The 16,092-nt window shown below is 35.7% G+C and overlaps 1 protein-coding gene across 1 annotated transcript in view; it reads left to right on the top strand.

Moving 5' to 3' along the window:
- Positions 1–16,092, top strand: part of AGPS (alkylglycerone phosphate synthase) — a 144,006-nt gene that overhangs the window by 115,795 nt on the left and 12,119 nt on the right. Inside the window, exons 18-19 of the mRNA XM_027127360.1 lie at positions 4,533–4,632; positions 6,896–6,953. Coding sequence (XP_026983161.1) covers positions 4,533–4,632; positions 6,896–6,953 — 158 coding nt within the window. The remainder of the gene's footprint in view (positions 1–4,532; positions 4,633–6,895; positions 6,954–16,092) is intronic.

Raw genomic sequence — 16,092 nt, 5'->3', positions numbered from 1 at the left:
TTGGATTGATCCCTTGATCATTATGTAGTGTCCTTCCTTGTCTCTTGTAACATTCCTTATTTTAAAGTCTATTTTATTTGATATGAGTATTGCTACTCCAGCTTTCTTTTGATTTCCATTTGCATGGAATATCTTTTTCCATCCCCTCACTTTCAGTCTGTATGTGTCTCTAGGTCTGAAGTGGGTGTCTCTACGTCTGAAGTGGGTCTCTTGTAGACAGCATATAGATGGGTCTTATTTTTGTATCCTTTCAGCAAGCCTTTGTCTTTTGGTTGGAGCATTTAATCCATTTATGTTTAAGGTAATTATTGATATGTATGTTCCTGTCACCATATTCTTAATTGTTTTGGGTTTGTTTTTGTAGGTCCTTTTCTTCTCTTGTGTTTCCCGCTTAGAGAAGTTCCTTTAGCATTTGTTGTAGAGCTGGTTTGATGGTGCTGAATTCTCTTAGATTTTGCTTGTCTGTAAAGCTTTTGAGTTCTCCATCAAATCTGAATGAGATCCTTGCCGGTAAAGTAATATTCGTTGTAGGTTCTTCCCTTTCATCACTTTAAGTATATCATGCTACTCCCTTCTGGCTTGTAGAGTTTCTCCTGAGAAATCATTTGTTAACCTTATGGGAGTTCCCTTGTATGTTATTTGTCGTTTTTCCCTTGCTGCTTTCAATAACTTTTCTTTGTCTTTAATTTTTGCCAATTTGATTACTATGTGTCTCGGCATGTTTCTCCTTGGTTTTATCCTGTATGGGACTCTCTGCGCTTCCTGGACCTTGGTGGCTATTTCCTTTCCCATGTTAGGGATGTTTTCGACTATAATCTCTTCACGTATTTTATCTGGTCCTTTCTCTCTTTCTTCTCCTTCTGGGACCCCTATAATGCAAATGTTGTTGTGTTTAATGTTGTCCCAGAGGTCTCTTAGGCTGTCTTCTTATCTTTTCTTTCTTTTTTCTTTAGTCTGTTCCACAGCAGTGATTTCCACCATTCTGTCTTCCAGGTCACTTATCTGTTCTTCTGCCTCAGTTATTCTGCTATTGATTCCTTCTAGTGTAGTTTTCATTTCAGTTATTGTATTGCTCATCTCTGTTTGTTTGTTCTTTAATTCTTCTTGGTCTGTGTTAAACAGTTTTTGCATCTTCTCGATCTTTGTCTCCATTCTTTTTCCGAGGTCCTGGTTCATCTTCACTATTATTATTCTGAAGTCTTTTTCTGGAAGGTTGCCTATCTCCACTTCATTCAGTTGTTTTTCTGGGGTTTTATCTTGTTCCTTCATCTGGTACATAGCCCTCTGCCTTTTCATCTTGTCTATCTTTCTGTGAATATTAGATTGTGCTTTTGCTGGGTATGACAACAAAATTCTTACATGAGATGTGAGGAAAGCATCTTTCTTATACCATAACTGTTCACATCAATCAGAAGAGTATCCTTGAAATAGTCTTTTATGCTTCTTTGTGGGAGAGACATGGTTTGAAGAACATTTTAGGAAGTACTAAGTCAAGTGTGTGTATTAACATCTTTTAGAACAAGTATATTTGGGGTAGAATGTAAAGGCTTAAAATGTGGATTTTAGAGATTATTGGCTGGGCATTCGATTATATCTGAAGGAGGGGAAAAAGGGGCCTTGTTCTGTTTAATAAAAAACTTATGGGCTTCCCTGGTGGCGCAGTGGTTGAGAGTCCGCCTGCCGATGCAGGGGACACGGGTTCATGCCCCGGTCTGGGAAGATCCCACATGCAGCGGAGCGGCTGGGCCCGGAAGCCATGGCCGCTGAGCCTGCGCGTCCGGAGCCTGTGCTCCGCAACGGGAGAGGCCACAACAGTGAGAGGCCCGCGTAACGCAAAAAAAAAAAAAAAAAAAAAAAAAACTTATAACATGGTAACGCTACTGGTAGCTTAGTGACTGATCTTGGAGAGAAGCTTTCCAAATTAAAGGAGTAAAAATGTACCTGTTCTTTTTTTTTTTTTAATTTGGACATATCTTTAAAAATGAACCTTTTATCTTAAAGTTCTTAAACCGCAAGAAAAAAAAGTGTATTTATTTATATTATCACCTAAGTTGATATTTAGTTCTTCTCTTGACAACCTGGTCTGTCAAGCCTCTTATTATTATAAACTGAAAACAAACAGGCCCAATAATCCAAAAGTCATTTGTTAATAGTAAAATCTGAAACATTTAAAGTAATAGAATCTATTTCTGTGTAGTTGAGGATTTTTTATTCTTTTGCTTTGTCAAGTGATAGCTTAACAGATATTATCCTGTCTCCCTTCTTCTGCCCTACCTCTCTATTCAGCATCCCTTGAGACTTCTCCCCCTTCATTATGAAAATACCATTGTGATAAACCACTACTTACTGAAAGTTATTGGGAAGTAAAATATTCTGCCTTAGGACACCTTCTGTAACAATACTTAAGTCTTGGTTCTTTAGAAGGTACTTATAAGGCCTAAGGATCTTCAGTATGTATTGTATTGCAGGTAGATAGAATTGGTATACATATTCTGAATTGATATGTCATTTATTACATAGCTGTTTTTTTAAGAAGGATTTTCTGATAAAAGCCTAATGCTCAGCTTCTGTGATCATCTTATAAAACCAAAGTTTAGAATGTGCAAAGTCTAAGTTAATTGAATGATTTTGCTAAATAAGAGTTTTAAATATAGTTTTTATAGCATATACTTGATTAACGCTTAACTGTAGTTTGATTTGAGCTGATTAACAGTGGCTAAGGAGATTATTCTGTGTTGAGTATAAATGTTGAATGTGTGAGATGTAATTTTTAAACCAGTTTTTTTAAAAAAGCTATTCTGAAATTAATTTAAAATAGTTATAGATCTCATTGAAATCAGAGATCCCAAGGAAAAGAATTCAGCTGTAGGATGCATTTATTAAGTTCATTTATTTCATTTCTGTCTTTTAAAAGGTACTTTGTATATTGGAATAGGAATTCTAACCCTAAATTTTCTGAGGAAGTTTTGTGGGAAGGACTTCCTAGCCAGTGAGTCTAACATAAGTACAGTACTCCAAAAAGTATACAGCACAAAAATTTTTTAGAAATTAAAGAATAATATAATGACTTTGGCAGCCACACTTTCTCTTGTCCAGATGATTTTGGAAGACATTAGTGTTTAAGTGTCTTAAATGATAGAATTGATCTATTAAAAGGTATTAGTTCTGTCACTTTCTAAAAAGGCCCCAGATTAAGGTTTTCCAAAAAATGTTATTTCTACTTTGTTTGAGATACTGATCACTCAAGCTTTGTTGTAATTTTAGAAGCCTCCTTATCTACTGATAACTGAATTGTGTAATATAGCTCCTGGATTTGTTGGAAGGTGGCAATGTTCTATTAATATTTAGTTATATTTTCTATTTATTGATATTAATGATTCTCATATGAGTAATGTATATTTTACTAATTGCTGTAAACTCATTTCATTCATGTATCCTTTAAATTTATTTAAATTTGGTTATTCATAGTGATAGTGCCCTTGCAGTTAACATGGTTTTCCAATTTTTCTTAAACTTTGTAAATCTGGTAGTTAAAATGTAAACATTCAAGGGATCTTTTTTATGGGTGAATTAACACTAGAAGAAAAACATAGCTGGCAAATTGACAGTAGCATTGTTAAACAGTTCATTTCTTCTGTTCTGAGGCACCTAACATTTGGCCTAAAAGGCCATTAAAATTTTGGATTAGATTCTGTTTGTATTGTGTAGTAAAAAAAAAAGTATTTCCTCTGTATTTGCTCTTTCTGTTAAATTAACTTCTTTGTGGGAACCTTTGTAAATTGCATTCAGAGATTTGACTGTGATTACCTTGGCTCCCTTTTAAATGCTTCACCTAATTACATTTTGAAAGCCCAGATATATATCATGTATATGATTTATTAATCTAACATTCTTGATACCTTTTGCAAATACATATACAACATGCACACATATGGGACCTAGAGTGTAAAACCTTTGGAGATACTCTCTTAAGGCCATGTCATTCAATTTGTTTTCAAAGTTGTTACTAATAATGTGAACTTGGTGAAGGTGCTGTGTTTTGCCCAGTCTGATCATTTTTGGTATTTGAACATTTTTCTTGTTTTCTAGTTTCAAGTTCTCATATGTATTTCTGTTAACTTTGAGGAAGCTTAGAAGACTTATAATGGATCACCAAGTTCCATGTAGTCTGTTTTGGGGCTGTCTATAACTGCAGTATACTTTGTTAAAAAAGGAAAAAAAAATCCCTTCTGAGGAAGTGGAATTTTGTATATTTCAGGCCAGTTGGAGAAATATTTACATTATCTTAAAATTAAAAAAAAATTTTGGGGTAATAGTCCAGACTTACCAAAAAAGTTATAAAAATAGTACAAGTAGTTCTTAGATATCCTTTATCCAGCAAATCTATTTTCCATCCACGGAGTAAGAGGGTGGGTAGAGAATGAGATTATGGCTTAAGCAAATCATTCAAACAATCTTGTCTTTAAGGTTCTAGATGTTAAATCTGATTTCACTTAAAGCCTTGTGGGGGATTTTGTCTGTTTGTTTTTTAGGGTGACTCAGACTTATGATGCAGGTGCATGTATCTATTTCTACTTTGCCTTTAACTACAGGGGAATCAGTGACCCACTGACTGTGTTTGAACAAACTGAGGTAATTTTGCATACATGAATATAGCTCTTACATTCTTTTATTAATTTAAGTAAACTTTACTATCAATTTATGAATTTTAGTTTGACTGTCTTTAATAACTTGTGGTTTACCTGGTTGATAGCCCATAGAAATGAGAAGCATAATTTTTACACTGGATTGAATACTGAATTAGAAGTCTAAAATTCATATTCCCTATACATATTACAATTAATATTCTAAAATTAATGTTCTGTTGCCTGTGATTCTTTGGATATTACTTATAGTACATAATACCTGATTAAATTAAATAACAGAAGACTATATGGACCCTTGATATCACTTCAGCAGCCCAGCCAGCTCCATATGGTGACTGCTTTTGAGGTCAGCGGCTCTAAAGCTCTTGGCCTATGTTGCTGTAATTTCCTAATTCTAGGTTTATAATTTTTTTGTTTGCTTAAGTTTTATGTAGGCCTTTGAGGTTCATTTGCCAGCAGTTTCTATTACATTTCTTAAATGACCTTAAGCGTCTAATTTTTATAACGCCTTCTGTTTGATAGTCAATATTTCTGATGACAAGTATGCCTAGGGTTGAAGAAACAGACTAGACTGTGGAGGAAGCAGGAGGAGACTGGGGTTTGTTAAAAATAAAACCTCAGGTGTCCTAGTGTTAATTCTGTTGCCTGCCTGCCAAAGGTAGTACCACAAGGTGATTTTCAGTGGCACACTTTTAGACCCAAACCACAGGGTATGGTTGGCTCCCTCTTATGCCTCCTTTTTTTTAAAAAAAAAAAAAAAAAAAAAAAAAACAGCTTTTCTGAAGTATAATTGAGATATAGTAAACTGCACATAATATGTACAGTTTCATGGGTTTTGACCTATGTATGCACCTGTGAAATTGTAACCCCAATCAAAATAATGAACATATCCATCATCCTCAAAAGTTTGAGTCCTGGGCTTCCCTGGTGGCACAGTGGTTGAGAGTCCGCCTGCCAATGCAGGGGACACGGGTTCGTGCTCCGGTCCGGGAAGATCCCACATGCCGCGGAGCGGCTGGGCCCGTGAGCCATGGCCGCTAAGCCTGTGCGTCCAGAGCCTGTGCTCTGCAATGGGAGAGGCCACAACAGTTTTGGTGTTGCCCTCTGGCTACCCAAAGGCCCCTTCCCCATAGTACTACAAAAATGAAAGTGTTCCTTCTTTCCCAAGCCAAACAGCCATTCTCTAAGTGCTGCTGGTTTCAAGTAGTTACTGCTTTACATAAAATAATTTGTTAGAAGACATAGTCTCTTAGAGTAGGGCTAGCATATGTATGATTCATTTGAAAAACCCTAAATCCTCAGTGATGAGGGTTCTTATAAATTACTTTGCAATGAGATGTGGTCCATCTGTCCCTCCTGAAGGGAGGGTCTCTTCTACTGTGGCCTAACTCTGATGGTTTATACACACCCAAGTAATTCTAGGAGGTTCAAGGCACTGTAGGGATTTTACCTCATATCTGTTACATACTCATGAATTGAATGTAATTCCAGTTTCTGTAACCCTTCTTTCACCCTGTACTTCAGTCATTCTATATATTGCTTTAAGTGTTTATCTTTCTAACCTTATTGCTCTTTAAGGAGCCTAGTTGGAGCCTAACATGTTAAGAGGATAAAACAAGGTGTTTTTTTTCACACTTAGATATCCATAAGCCTGAGAAGTAATTTGTCCCAAGGCATTGACCTAAGAAATGTTCTCCATAAGGGTTTTTACCGTTAATCCCTGATAGCTTTGTAAGTAATCTTGAGTCTTATGCCCACTGTATGATATTAGGTGAGTAATTTAACCATCTAAGCCTCATTTTCTTTATCTGTGAAATAGGAGTAATTGAAATTATTCCATAAGGCTTTAGTGAAAATAACTGAGTAATTCCAGGTAAATTGCTTAGTACTTTTCTGGACATACCATATACAGTCAATTAATGTTTGTTGGTATAGTGAGATGTTTACTTCAGAGTAGGACCGGACTCCTCACAAAACTTTTTAGTGCTGATGAATTGGTCATTTTGCCTTCTTTTTTCTTTTCTAGAATCTTGATGTAACAATTGTAGACACTGCGACTATTCACTAGAAAAAAACTTATAAAGCTAGGCTGCATATTTTAATTGCTCTTTAAATACAGTTAACCTAAGAGAAAGGAAAATTAGGCTTCTCCTTTATTATTTAACCCAGAAAGTATGTATCTCCTTTGGGAGTTGGGTCTTAGCTTTCACCTCAAAGTGATCTATTTGTTGTTTTGTTTCCAAATACAGGCAGCTGCTAGAGAAGAAATCCTCGCTAATGGAGGGAGCCTGTCGCATCACCACGGAGGTATTCTTTTTTGGGGATAGAATTTCTAATATTCCTACTGTTTAAAATATTTGGTTTGATACAGTGCTAGGGGGAGTCATAATATGAGTAATTTGAGAGCACTAGGGCTCTCTTTGAAGTTGTTATGTCTGTCACTGAGGTTGCCTGTGCTGTGGTAGTAACTGACAGAAGCTTGATTTGACAAGCCTGCCTAGATAACAGAACCTAGACAGCCTTCTGAGTTCTCAGGAACTTCATGTCACCCAAGATAGCCCAGCAAACCTGGGAGGTATTTGACCATTAGAGCAAAAATTTTTAAAGGGGGAAAAAGAACCTACCTAAATGTTTTTTGTTTTTTTAAATAAATTTATTTATTTTATTTATTTTTATTTTTGGCTGCGCTGGGTCTTCGTTGCTGTGTGCAGGCTCTCTCCAGTTGCAGCGAGCGGGGGCCACTCTTCATTGCGGTGCGCTGGCCTCCCATTGCAGTGGCCTCTCCTATTGGGGAGCACAGGCCCCAGGGGCGTGGGCTTCAGTAGTTGTGGCACGCGGGCTCCAGAGCGCAGGCTTAGCAGTTGTGGCGCACAGGCTCAGCTGCTCCGTGGCATGTGGGATCCTCCCAGGCCAGGGCCCGAACCCATGTCCCCTGCACTGGCAGGCAGACTCCCAACCACTGCACCACCAGGGAAGCCCTACCTAAATGTTTTTCATCCACTATTGGAATGTAGCTAAAGTCAGTTGTACTATATATTGAATAGCTGTTTGTTCTGCCCACCCAAAATTCAGCAAATTAATCAAGGCGGGATATGAAAAAATCTTCTTTTCAAGATTTTAATGCTGTTTTTAGTATTTCTTTTTGATCATTATAGTATTTTTATTGGAGAGTTGATCACATCAGTAATAAAAATTATGATATATCTACCTATGTTATATCTACCTAGACATATCTACCAGTGTTTTTAATATATCCCTCAATATAAATTGGTACCTAGAAAATATATGTGTAGATTTTTTTAATTAAAAAATTTTTTTAGGGAAGTGCATGAAGGTAAATGACCACTGAATTTAAAAATTTCAGCTTATACTCCTACTCTGGATACTCCATATCCCTGTTTCCCTGTTTGATTTTCCATCATAGCATTTAGCATTATCTAACATGCTATATATTTATACTTCTTGAGATTAGCTATCTCCTCCTACTGGTAAGTAGGATCCATAAGGACAGGGACTTCTGTTTCATTTCTGTGTACCAGCACCTAGAACAGTGCTTGGCCCCAGTCAGCCCTCCATACATGTTTGTAGGATGATTGAAAGAATTTTGGTAGAAAACAGAGTGGGCTGTGGAGGATCTGTGTTCATATGACATTATTGCAGGCAGGCCTGAAGAAGATTGCTAATGTGGATGAATGAAATAGACAATTCCCAGCATCATTGTATCAATTTAATCTTTTGCATTCCCTCTACTTTTTCTTAACCTCCACAAATAAATTTCTAACTTAGCTGACTGATAAGCATTAAGGTGAATGAATTTGTTCTTTTCCTCCTTTTCCTGTTTATTACCTTTTGATGGAGATTCTAATGAATGCTAGAACGACAAAAATGAAGAAGGGAAGAAACTGGATATTAGAAATGTCTCAAGTGAAATTAAAAACTTTTGATTAATCTAAAAGTCTAAACCTAATTTTGGAACTATAAACATGAGGTATTTCATAAAGGTGCTTAGAATTTTAGCACCTTCCTTTAAAATGTTCAGAAAGCTATATACTTTACTTTAAATCTTTTTTGTATATTTTATTTTAGGATGCCACTATATTGCTATGTAATTTACAAGTATACTTGTAAAATTACATAATATCATTAAGTAATATGTTCTTCATTCTAAATTGATTTCATGGAGGGAGGAAACAGAATAATTTAGCTATAATTAATTATTTGAAGAAAAAAAGAATTTTCCTTTCCATAGCCAACAATTTTGCCTTTTGGTACATGTCAGCAGCCAACAAGTGCACTTTTTCCTTTAAGGTCAGGAACTGTAGGAGCTATGTTTGTGATAGTAAATATGAGAGAGATGTGATTCTGCAAGAGGGTGAGAATAGCCAAATCTTGTACTATATAGAAAGAAACAGAGGCTTAATTGTTATTTAGATAACTGGGTTATATGAACTAATTTCCTTAATTGTGAGAGGATGTTCTTCGTTTACTTAAGCTTTACAGTGCGATAAATTCTACAGAAGTTATGGAAATGACCAAATGACCTGCAACATTGTGGAGGAAAGCCAAACCAATGCTTTTTTTTCTTGCTAATGACATTTTACTCCTTTAGGATCTATGAGGATATTCAGGTCCCACCAATAGTGTCTATATATGAGATGCTGAAAGTCTAGTATGGCAGAAGTGTTGACAATACTTATTCAGGTACACCCCAGACACTGAGAGCTTCTTAGCAGGCTCTAACATAACCTACATAAACATACTTGAAATAATGTATATGTGAAGCTGTCATTACAGGAAAAAAAAAATACACACAAATTTAAAATAATAAAGAGTTAAGTAATTCTAGTACAAATTTATTTGAGACTTAGACTTTATTTGTGAAAGCTGTGGTTAATAATCTGTTTTATTATTCAGTAAACAAATAGAAATTAATTTAAAGAATAGTTGAAAAGATATAAACCTTAATTAACCAAAAGATCATGATTATTCAATTCTTGATTCCAAAGCAAAAAATATAAATAGCTCCTGGGATATTTTTGATACCAAGTATGCCTAATGCCTTTTTTTTTTTTTTTTTTTGCGGTACGCGGGCCTCTCACTGTTGTGGCCTCTCCCATTGCGGAGCACAGGCGATGTGCAGGCTCAGCGGCCATGGCTCACGGGCACAGCCGCTCTGCGGCATGTGGGATCTTCCCGGACCGGGGCACGAACCCGCATCCCCTGCATCGGCAGGTGGACTCTCAACCACTGCGCCACCAGGGAAGCCCCCTAATGCTTTTTAATATTGTTGTATAATATGTTTTCCACATTATAAATATTACTGGTCCACTAGGCAATAGGATTTCAAAGAATGGTAGTCCTTCCCTTGAAGGATCTTACAGTCCAGTAAAGTAAAATATTATAGCATTTCAAAAGGCTGCTGATCAAAACTGGTAGGTTTATGATATCATCATATTTTAACCAAGATAAGAGTCTCCCATTTTCTTTGAAAAGCACTCAAAAGGTGACTTTAATAAAATGCTATAGATGTTAAAACATCAAAGAGAAGGAAGATAAAATAGGGAAAGGAATTAACATTTATAAAGCTGTACATATTTGCTAGGTGCTCTGCATGACAGTCTCCTTTAATCCTGATCAAAATGCCGTGGAGTAGATATTGTTCCTGTCTTTCAGATGAAGATATATTAAGCCTCTGAGTGTACAGTAACTTCAAAGTATCAGCAATAGTTGTTAGTGCCAGAATTTGAGTTTGAACTCAGTTCATCCTGCTTCAGGGTCCTTGTCCTCTGACTTAAGAACATAATAGTGAAAATAGGCCAAAAGCTAAAAAGATTGAAATTGAAAGCCTTTGAAAAGAGGCACATGCATTTAAAAGTATATGAGAAGAAATACTAAACATTAGTCTTTCTCTTTTAAAATATAAAACCTCTGTTTCTTTAATTTTAACACTAAGTTAGTTGCTTGTCCTGCTTTAGATGTTAAAACAGAAATGAATGAACATTTTAATTTCCTCATCATAGCTATTTCATTGTTTTCTCAGTTCTTGCACATAAGTCAGTTTGACTTTCTGGTTGTTTTTATACTTCCTGATTATAGGTTTCTAACATGTCAGCAGTATCAGGTAATAAAACAAATGCAGGTCAGATCATGTTACAATAAAACTCCTTGTATAATTTATGTGCATTTTCAGGTTCTAGGCTTATAAGCCTTTTTTTGTTGAAGACTCCAAGGTTGATGAAATAATTTAATTTTAGAAATTATTAACTTGAACTTCAATGTAGCAAGGTTTGATTGCATATTAATTTATTGAGAGGTTCTGCCTCATTTAAATAGGAATCTTTTATTTCTATCACATTTCTCATATTTTTTATTTTCATGCAGTCAAAAATATGACTGTGTGTAAACAAATTCTGAACTACTTGGATTCCTCTATGGCTTTGAAAAAGAAACTAGGTAAGCCTGAACACAAAATATATTTCATATGTGCTGGTAAAATGAAGATGCTTTCCCTTTGCTAGGTTGTCTTCTAAACCACTTTATAAACACTGGCGTGCTCCAGGGCTCAGCCCAGAGCCAGATCGTTCCTCCGTGTTTCCTCACTCCCTCAATGATTACTTCAGTCGCAGGACTTAAAACACCATCCTTATGCTGATGACTCCCAAATACCAGAAGGGATCACCACCACCACCCTAGTTCAAATCACTGTTTTTTCTTGCTGGGACAATTGCAGCCTCTTAATTGGTCTGTCCACCTTCACTCCTGTTCCCCTGCTGTCATCTCTCTTGCTGCCCAAGTAATCTTTTTAAAATTCATTATTTTCTCCTCACATTCAGAATAAAATCCAAAGTCCTTATTAGGTTCTTCAAGGATATACATTGTGTGTTTTATCTCTCTGTCTTCATCTCTTACTACTTTTTCCCTCCAGCAGTAGTGTCCTTCTTGCTATTTCTCAGGCATATCAACCCTCTTCCCCCTTCAAGGCGTTTGCTATTTATTCCGTCTCTTCCTGCTGTTCTTTCTCTTGTTCCCCCCCCCCCGCCCGCCGCCAGATATTTATTTGCATGGCTCACTTTCCCATCATGAAGATCTCTGATAAAAATGTCACCTTCTTAGAGGCGTCTTCCCTATTCTCTTGTATAGTTTATGTGTTCCTCATTCGAATAAGTTCAATGAGGTTACTGACTGTATCTTGTCCGTCACTGTGTTCCCCAGTCCCTAGAACAGTGACTGGCTGTTCTACATAGAAGTAGATGCTCAATGAATATGTTACGTGTGTAGTTAAGTGTCCAAGCGCTCACAGAATTTGGGGCAATTTTGCAAATTCTCAGACATCTCTGAATCTTTCATGTTAGAATGGCATTAGTCTCCTTGCTAATTTAGCTTCAAACGTTTAATAATCAGGCCTTGTTTGAATATAGGGTCATGTTTAATCATGAAAAGGCTCAGTTTATTCCATAATATTTCTGAGAATGTGTATTAGCAGAGTCAGTTATTCAGTGGAAAAGTAGGGTAAAATAATGTGCCTTTCACTACAACTGCCCAACACCAGCCATTTTAGTGTTCTTCCGTAGATGTATTATATATGTAAGATTCCATTTAAGCCTTTATCTTAAAACAAATGCAAGTTTGAGAGGCTTACAAACAGAGGGGAAAAAACATAGGCTTTGGAATCAAATCTGTATTTGACTCTTGGCTCTGTACTTAACTACCTGTGTGACCTTAGGGAAATAACTTCTCTGAGCTGCAGTTTTCTCATCTGCAAAATGGGAATAGTACCTACCTCAGATTATTGTAACACTTAAGTGTGATAATGTATATAAAGCATCAGAAGTGTCCTGCATATAGTAGGTGCTTAAGAAACAGTAGTCTTCTAAAAAAATAAAAGCAGTAGACAGCACCAAGTGAAACTCTGGTTTGTATTCTTAACCCCCTACTCTAACCATTGAAGAAAGGGTTATAGTTTATTTGAAAAAGACCCATATATTCAAGGAATATAATTCAACAATTGTCTTAATATTTTCATCTATAACCTGCAGTTAGTCTCACCCTATAGGAGGTTCTGTTACAATCTGTATGAAAGAGCAGCATAATTGGCAACAAAATTTGCTATAAAAAATGTCTATTTTCATACATGCTTCTCTGCTTAAAGTTAATCATCTAATTTGTAAATTTCAAATATCCTGTGCTATTCAATATAGTTTCATAAAGCAGAAATCTTTCCATATAAATTTTAAATAGAATGGGTTTAATTATCCTTCTAAAGTTAATAATAGAGCTCTCAAAAGATTGCTTTTTATATGTGTAGAAAAGATTTTCCTTAATTTGCATCCTGAACTTAAAACTGAAGGCAACCTCATAGGAGCATCTTTAGTTGCTGACCTTCAGGCAGTATCATGACATTCTCAGTACCATTTTTGAGTTCAAAAGTAGAAGGGCTGGGGGTTGGGAGAGTATTGATGCAGTTTCTCTTAGAGGGTTTGGCCTGTAATTGTGATTAATAACAGTTGCTTTCACTATCTGGAAACAGACAGGCTGGTTTGTCTGCCTACAATCATGCTGTGATAAATGGAGCTATTTTAACTCTGGTTTTGTGTATCAAAGAAAACAGATGTAGTCTGGAACTGGAGGCTATAGGAAATATAAAGCCTGCTTAACTTAATCTTCATAGTGCTTGTTTTTGTAACTGACGAGCTGGTCAGTTTAAACAGCAGCGTTTATGTCAGCCATATATTTAAATTTCAATTTACGACTTAAGTTTTTAAGTTGTTCATTTGCTAAAATTATACCTAAGGCCTTGTCAGGAAGTAAAAAACCTTGATTAAATATAACCAGTCTTAGTTTAAATATTGATGTCTTTATCTAACCAAAATTATTTCCTATTGTTCAGAGAATAATTATGGGGTAGCTGCTCTTAACAGTTTTTGTGGTCTTAACATAATCCAATAGTATGAGGAACTTTAAAAGTAAAAAGAGACTACTCGAAATAATGAGCAAAAGATCAACTTTGTTAAAAACCTATAGTGTGAAATAAAAGACATACAGATTGGAAAGGATGAATGAAACTATTGCTGTTTATAGATGACATGATTGTCTGTGTAGAAAATCTGCCCCCCACCCCAAAAAATCTACTAGAACAAGATCAGCAAGATCGCAGAATACAAGAGCACACACCAAGATCAATTGCATTTCTATATATTAACAACAAGCATATAGAAACTGAGATTTAAAATGCAAGTACCATTTACATATGCTCCAAATTAAACATTTAAATTAACAAAATATGTACATGCCTATGCATAAATCTAATAAAATATATACAGGATCTGTGTTCTGAAAATAACAGAATGCTGATGAAAAAAATCAAAGACCTAAATAAATGGAGAGATGTGTTCATGGATTGGTAGAAAACGACATGGTATAAAGATGTCAGTTCTCCCTAGATTGATCTACCTATTTAATACAATTGCTTTCAAAATTTCAGAAAGATTTTTAGTAGATATAGAAAAGATTATTCTCAAATTTATATGGTAAGGCAAAGGAACTAGATGGCTAAAACAATTCTGAAAAAAGAACAGAGTCATAGGAATCAATTTACCTGATTTCAAGACTTATAATATACAGTCATCAAGACTGTGTGGTATTGGAAGAGTGACATATTGATCAATGGAACAGAATAGAGAGCTCAGAAATAGACCCACACGAATATGTCCAACCAATTTTGACAAAGGCATAAAGCAGTCCAGTGGAGGAGGTATATAGCTTTTTCACCAAATGGTGCTGGAACAATTGGACATTGATAGGTTAAAAAAAAAAAAAAGAACCTTGATCTGAACCTTACGCCAAAATTAACTCAACACAGATAATATGCTTAAGTGTAAAACATAAAATAATAAAACTTTTAGAAAAAAAACAAGAGAAAATATTCAAGATCTAGAGTTGGGCAAAGAGTTCTCAGACTGTTCCCCCAGAGTACAATCCCTTACAGGAAAAATTGATAAATTGGATCTCATCAAAATTAAAAATGTTTGCTCTGTGAAAGACTGTTAAGAGGATGAAAAGTTAGGCTACAGAGTAAGAGAAAATATGTGCAAACCACATATCCAATAAAAGACCTATATCTATAATATATAAAGAACTCTCAAAACTCAATAGTAAAATACAAACAATTCAATTAGAAACTGGGCAAAAGACATGAAGAATCATTTCACTGAAGAGGATATACAAATGACAAATAATTACATGAAAAGATGTTCAACATCAATAACCATTAGGGAAATGCAAATTAAAACCACAAGAGAAACCACTATCCACCTATCAGAAAGCTAAAATAAAAAAATAGTGGCAGTGTCATGCTGGCAAGGATGTAGAGAAATTAGATCAATCATACATTACTGGTTGGAACATAATGTGGTACAGTCATTCTGTAAAAACAGTTGGCAGTTTCTTATAAAATCAAACATGTAACTACCATTCAACCCAACAATTATACTCTTGGGCATTTATACCAGAGAATTGAAAACATAAACCTGTATATGTATATTCAGAGCAGATTACTCATAGTAGTCCCAAACTGGAGTAAGCTCAGATGTCCTTCAACCATTAAATGGCTAAACAAACTGTGGTACGTCTATACCATGGAATACGACTCAGCGGTAAGCGGAAACGAACCATTAACACATGCAGCAACTTGGATGAATCTCCAGGAAATTATGCTGAGTGAAAAAAAGCCAATTCTGAAAGGTTGCATTCTGTGTGATAGTATTTCTACAACATATTTGAAATGACAAAATTAGAGAAATAGAGAACAGATTGGTGGTTTCCAGGAGTTGGGTGTGGGGTGGGGATGACTATAAATAGGCAACACAAGAATCCTTGTGGGGACGGATATGTTCTGTATCTTGACTATATCAGTGTCAATATGCTGGTTGTGATTTTGGTCTTTTGATAGCTACCAGATGAGTATAGCCTTTCCAATATTGAATCTTTATCAGATTACCATAAGGTAGCAGAAAGTTTGTTTTACCCTTAACTTTTTTTCCTTCAGTTTCTTCTTTGTTATTGGCTTTTTCTCACAAAACTTAAAGTTGATTATAATATTTTTCCACTGAAGCAATGTTGTAAATAGTGAGATTCTAAGACCAGACTGTAAAAGCCAATTTAATCCATGATGTAATTGAGCATTTAACTATTTCAGCTGTGTCATAGGATGAACAGATTTGAGAGCTGACAGAAAATCTGTTGTAAGAATGTATTGTTCCCTGCTCCTTCCTACCCTTGCAATTACAGATGCCCAGTCCCAGACAAAGGGCAGGGACAACGTTGTGTTTGCCATCTCTTACCTTGTGCTATATATACCTGTAGTAACTTCCAGCTTCAGGTGTATTTTCTCAGCCACTAGGAGAGAGTAGGTGGCTTAGATAATACCACTTCTCTTTGGACCTCTAAA

The sequence above is a fragment of the Aethalodelphis obliquidens genome, unplaced genomic scaffold, assembly GCF_003676395.1.
Source record: "Aethalodelphis obliquidens isolate GAN/ISIS:26980383/991018 unplaced genomic scaffold, ASM367639v1 scaffold2, whole genome shotgun sequence".
NCBI lineage: Eukaryota > Metazoa > Chordata > Mammalia > Artiodactyla > Delphinidae > Aethalodelphis > Aethalodelphis obliquidens.
The sequence above is the reverse complement of the archived record's forward strand: the minus strand, read 5'-3'. Positions and strand labels throughout refer to the sequence as shown.